The 3334-nt window shown below is 45.3% G+C and overlaps 1 protein-coding gene across 2 annotated transcripts; it reads left to right on the top strand.

Moving 5' to 3' along the window:
• Window positions 1-753: 753 nt before the first annotated feature.
• On the top strand, window positions 754-3065 carry LOC126404972 (uncharacterized). 2 transcript variants are annotated; one of them, XM_050068442.1, is made up of 3 exons: window positions 787-854; window positions 952-1315; window positions 1561-3065. In XM_050068442.1, the coding sequence occupies exon 3, from the start codon at window positions 1604-1606 to the stop codon at window positions 2531-2533; it is 930 nt and encodes a 309-aa protein (XP_049924399.1). In that variant the 5' UTR covers window positions 787-854; window positions 952-1315; window positions 1561-1603; the 3' UTR covers window positions 2534-3065. The 2 variants fall into 2 exon arrangements, with proteins under 2 accessions (XP_049924398.1, XP_049924399.1); XM_050068441.1 differs by lacking the exon at window positions 952-1315 and having other exon boundaries at window positions 754-854.
• Window positions 3066-3334: the final 269 nt, after the last annotated feature.

The raw sequence follows: 3334 nt of genomic DNA, 5'->3' as shown, positions 1-3334 counted from the left end.
GGCTAAAGGCTAACGGCTAACGTACAGATGACAGTGGAACAGTGAAGACATCACTGATGATCAGAGGACAGTGAATGTAACTGATATTTAACCAGCTGTGTGTCGTCACAGTGTGTGTGCAGACAAACGTGTTTAGTATGATTCTTGTTGGATGTATCTGCGTGGTTAAATAAGTCACTTTGAATACAAACATCAGCTGAATAAATGTAATCTATTACACTGCCCCCTCAGTATTTATTCTCTTGCACTGTGTGGTTACAGTCTGCAGAACAGCTGAACACAGACGTCGGATGTTGTTGGTGATTGTTGCCTTGATATAAGATTGGTGTCATGTGTTCACATACCTTGTCAATAAAGTTGGCGTGACTGAAATGACATCATCAATGACTGAAGAGACATCATTGGTGCAGAAATCTGAAACCTAAACGAGCAGAATCTGAATCTTGTATATTCTGATTCACACTTGAATTTCTCTCAATTTTTTTTAACCCTTTCATCCTCCACTCATCCCTCCATCCTTCCATTCACTTGTTCACTGTTCCCACCGTGTCTCCTCCAAAGAGTCTGATAATAACCACAGAAAATCTGCAGTATTATCACAACAACACTCACACTTCTCACCGGGGGATCTCATCTGGTCTACACTGGAAGGATCTCACCACCAACAGTGCTCTGACAGATCCACTGTGCTGTAGTGCAGCTGAGCAGCAGCAGGGGGCGCCATCGCTCTGTTGGAGCTCATGTGGGTTTACTTTCACTTTCAGACATCAGTGTGACGACGGACAGAAAATACCCGTTAGACACAAACTGGAGCTGAGATCACGTCTGGACGAGTCTCTCTGAGCTCATATCAGGTAAAAACTGCTCTCTGACCTGTTCACCACTTCACCCTCTGACCTGTTCACCACTTCACCCTCTGACCTGTTCACCACTTCACCCTCTGATCAACAGGACTCATCTGTTACAGCTGATCTCAGTTCTGTAACCTGTCTGCAGTGAAGTATTCAGAGTCTGAAGTGAAGCTAAAGCTAACAGGTCCCAGGTCATGTGATGTCACACCCAGCTGTGCCTCCCGTGTCTCTGTCTGACTTCATTCACGTCGCCTCAACATGAGGACATACACAGAGCTTCAGTGAATGTTGTGACCGCCCTCTTGCCTTCCCGTTTGGGTTGCCTTTTCCTTTAAGGAGGGAAACAGGAAGTGCATCATTAATTAACTCACACTGCCTGTGTTGCTGCTGCTGCTGCTGCTGCTGCTCAGATATATGTATCAGCTGCTGGAGTCAGTCAGTTTCTCTCTCGGCCTGGAGATATGGTCTGTTCTCTGATTTAGTTTTTTTCTTTGGTGTCATTTGCTTTGTTCATCACACGTCACTTTACACTCAAACAACACAGAACTGATTTACACTCTTTATGTTGCACTGGTTTAACTTATGTTCTGTTTAAGAAATACTGAAAGTCATGTGTTGAGACGAGCTGTGACAGTACAGAAACAAGGTTCTAAAATAATTCAGATGGAAATCTTCACTGTGTTGTTGTGTGTGTTTCATTTTTACACAGAACACTACAACCTCCATCTTTAATCCAACCCTGAAACAAGACAATGGGTAATTTTTTGAGTGAAGAAAGGGAGCGTATGAAGCAGATCGAGAGGGAACGACTGGAACGTTTTCTGAAGCAGCTTGACAAAGGTCCAGATCTGAGAGTCAGCAGGAGCATCAAGATGTTCACCAGTCTTGAGTCTTCAGACAACCTGAGGCAACACTACGAGACGAGGAAAATGGAGGCGGGTGATGTCGCTGCAGACTTGATCAAGAACCTGGTGGACAAGCTGGCTGGCTTGGAGTCAGCTCCTCAACTGGCGGGCCTCGGAGCACTGGCTGTCGCCGTCTTCATCGATGTCATTACCTTCAGTCCACCTGAGGAGAGCACGAAGGACGCTCTGCGATGTGTGTTTGCTGAGGAGAAGGCGTCTGAGGTCTGGGACCAGATTGACGAGTGCCTGAAGAGATGCATGATGCACATCAACAACGACGACGAACTGAGGAGCAACATCAGCCGGATCGAGTGCCAGCTGAGCGCCGCCCTCACCAAGCTGAAGAACTCCATGGTGAAGGACGGACACATGACGTCTCCGGCTCTGAAGGCCTGGGTGAACGGGGCAGCCTTTCACGTCCAGATGCTGATTCACCTGATGAGACTCGGAGGGATTCAAACCTGCGACCCTGTGGAGAGAATCCTCTCAGTATACCAGAGCGACATTGACCCGCTGTTCAGGAAGCACAAGGAGATGATCGAGGAAAAGTCTTCCATGAAACGGATGACTAGCGTCTTGGTCCCTGAAGGTAAATTTTATGTGGATGAAGATTCAAAACTCTATGACATGCATCCTTTCGGCACCTATGACGAATACTTTGAGGCGTATTATGAGCACAGGTACAGCAGGCAGAGGTGTGAGATTCAGCAGTACTTCAGTGACGTCAGACAGAACCTGCAGCAGCTGGTCGATCAGAGAGGCTCCTTTAATGTCTGATGAGAGGCTGATAAATCTGAAGACAGACACCACAGAGACAGAAGGATGTGACCGGTTTGAATCGGACTTGTCTCATGGATGTTTTGATTTGGACCTGGGGCTGTCCACATACTTATGACCACATAGTGTTTATTTGGTGAGTTGAATAAAGACACATAAAGAAGAAGTGATGCAGTAAAGTCACATCAGTCTGTTTTATGAAGGTCATGTGTGATATTTACAGTGATGCAGAACATGTCATTAATAATCAATGAAGAATCATCCTCAATATTTCTGTGGACGCTGCATGTTTGTTCTCATGTTTGGTTCAGACAGAACAGGATGTTGTTTCATCACAACTGACCTGAACCATTAAAGGGACATTTCACCCCAAAACCAAAAATGCATATTTTTCATTTAAAGGCAGATTAATCGTTGTGTGTCGGCTTTAACCCTTTTTAAACATTTATACTTGTGCGGTGGTGTGTCTGTGTCAGTGTCCACTAGTGGGGGGCAGAGTTTCTGTGAAGTGATGTAAAGTTTAGTTGATTCAAAACGCACATTAAACATGGCTTAACAGAGACAATCTCATTTTCACTCTTCTTGTTCGTGCAAACAGTTCAAATAAACACAAGAAGTTTGTGCTCTAGAGAAAGGATCAACACTCAGTGAATAACCTCCTAAGCCCTATGATAAACTAATATGGCAAGGCTTAACTATACAAACCAATGAGCAGTGATAACTAGCATGTCTTTGGGGTCATCGGGTGGGAACCTCCTTTCACCAGTGTTTCGTCTTGTTGGTCCCACGACACCTCCAGGA

The sequence above is a fragment of the Epinephelus moara genome, chromosome 18, assembly GCF_006386435.1.
Source record: "Epinephelus moara isolate mb chromosome 18, YSFRI_EMoa_1.0, whole genome shotgun sequence".
In the NCBI taxonomy this organism is placed as follows: domain Eukaryota; kingdom Metazoa; phylum Chordata; class Actinopteri; order Perciformes; family Serranidae; genus Epinephelus; species Epinephelus moara.
The sequence above is the reverse complement of the archived record's forward strand: the minus strand, read 5'-3'. Positions and strand labels throughout refer to the sequence as shown.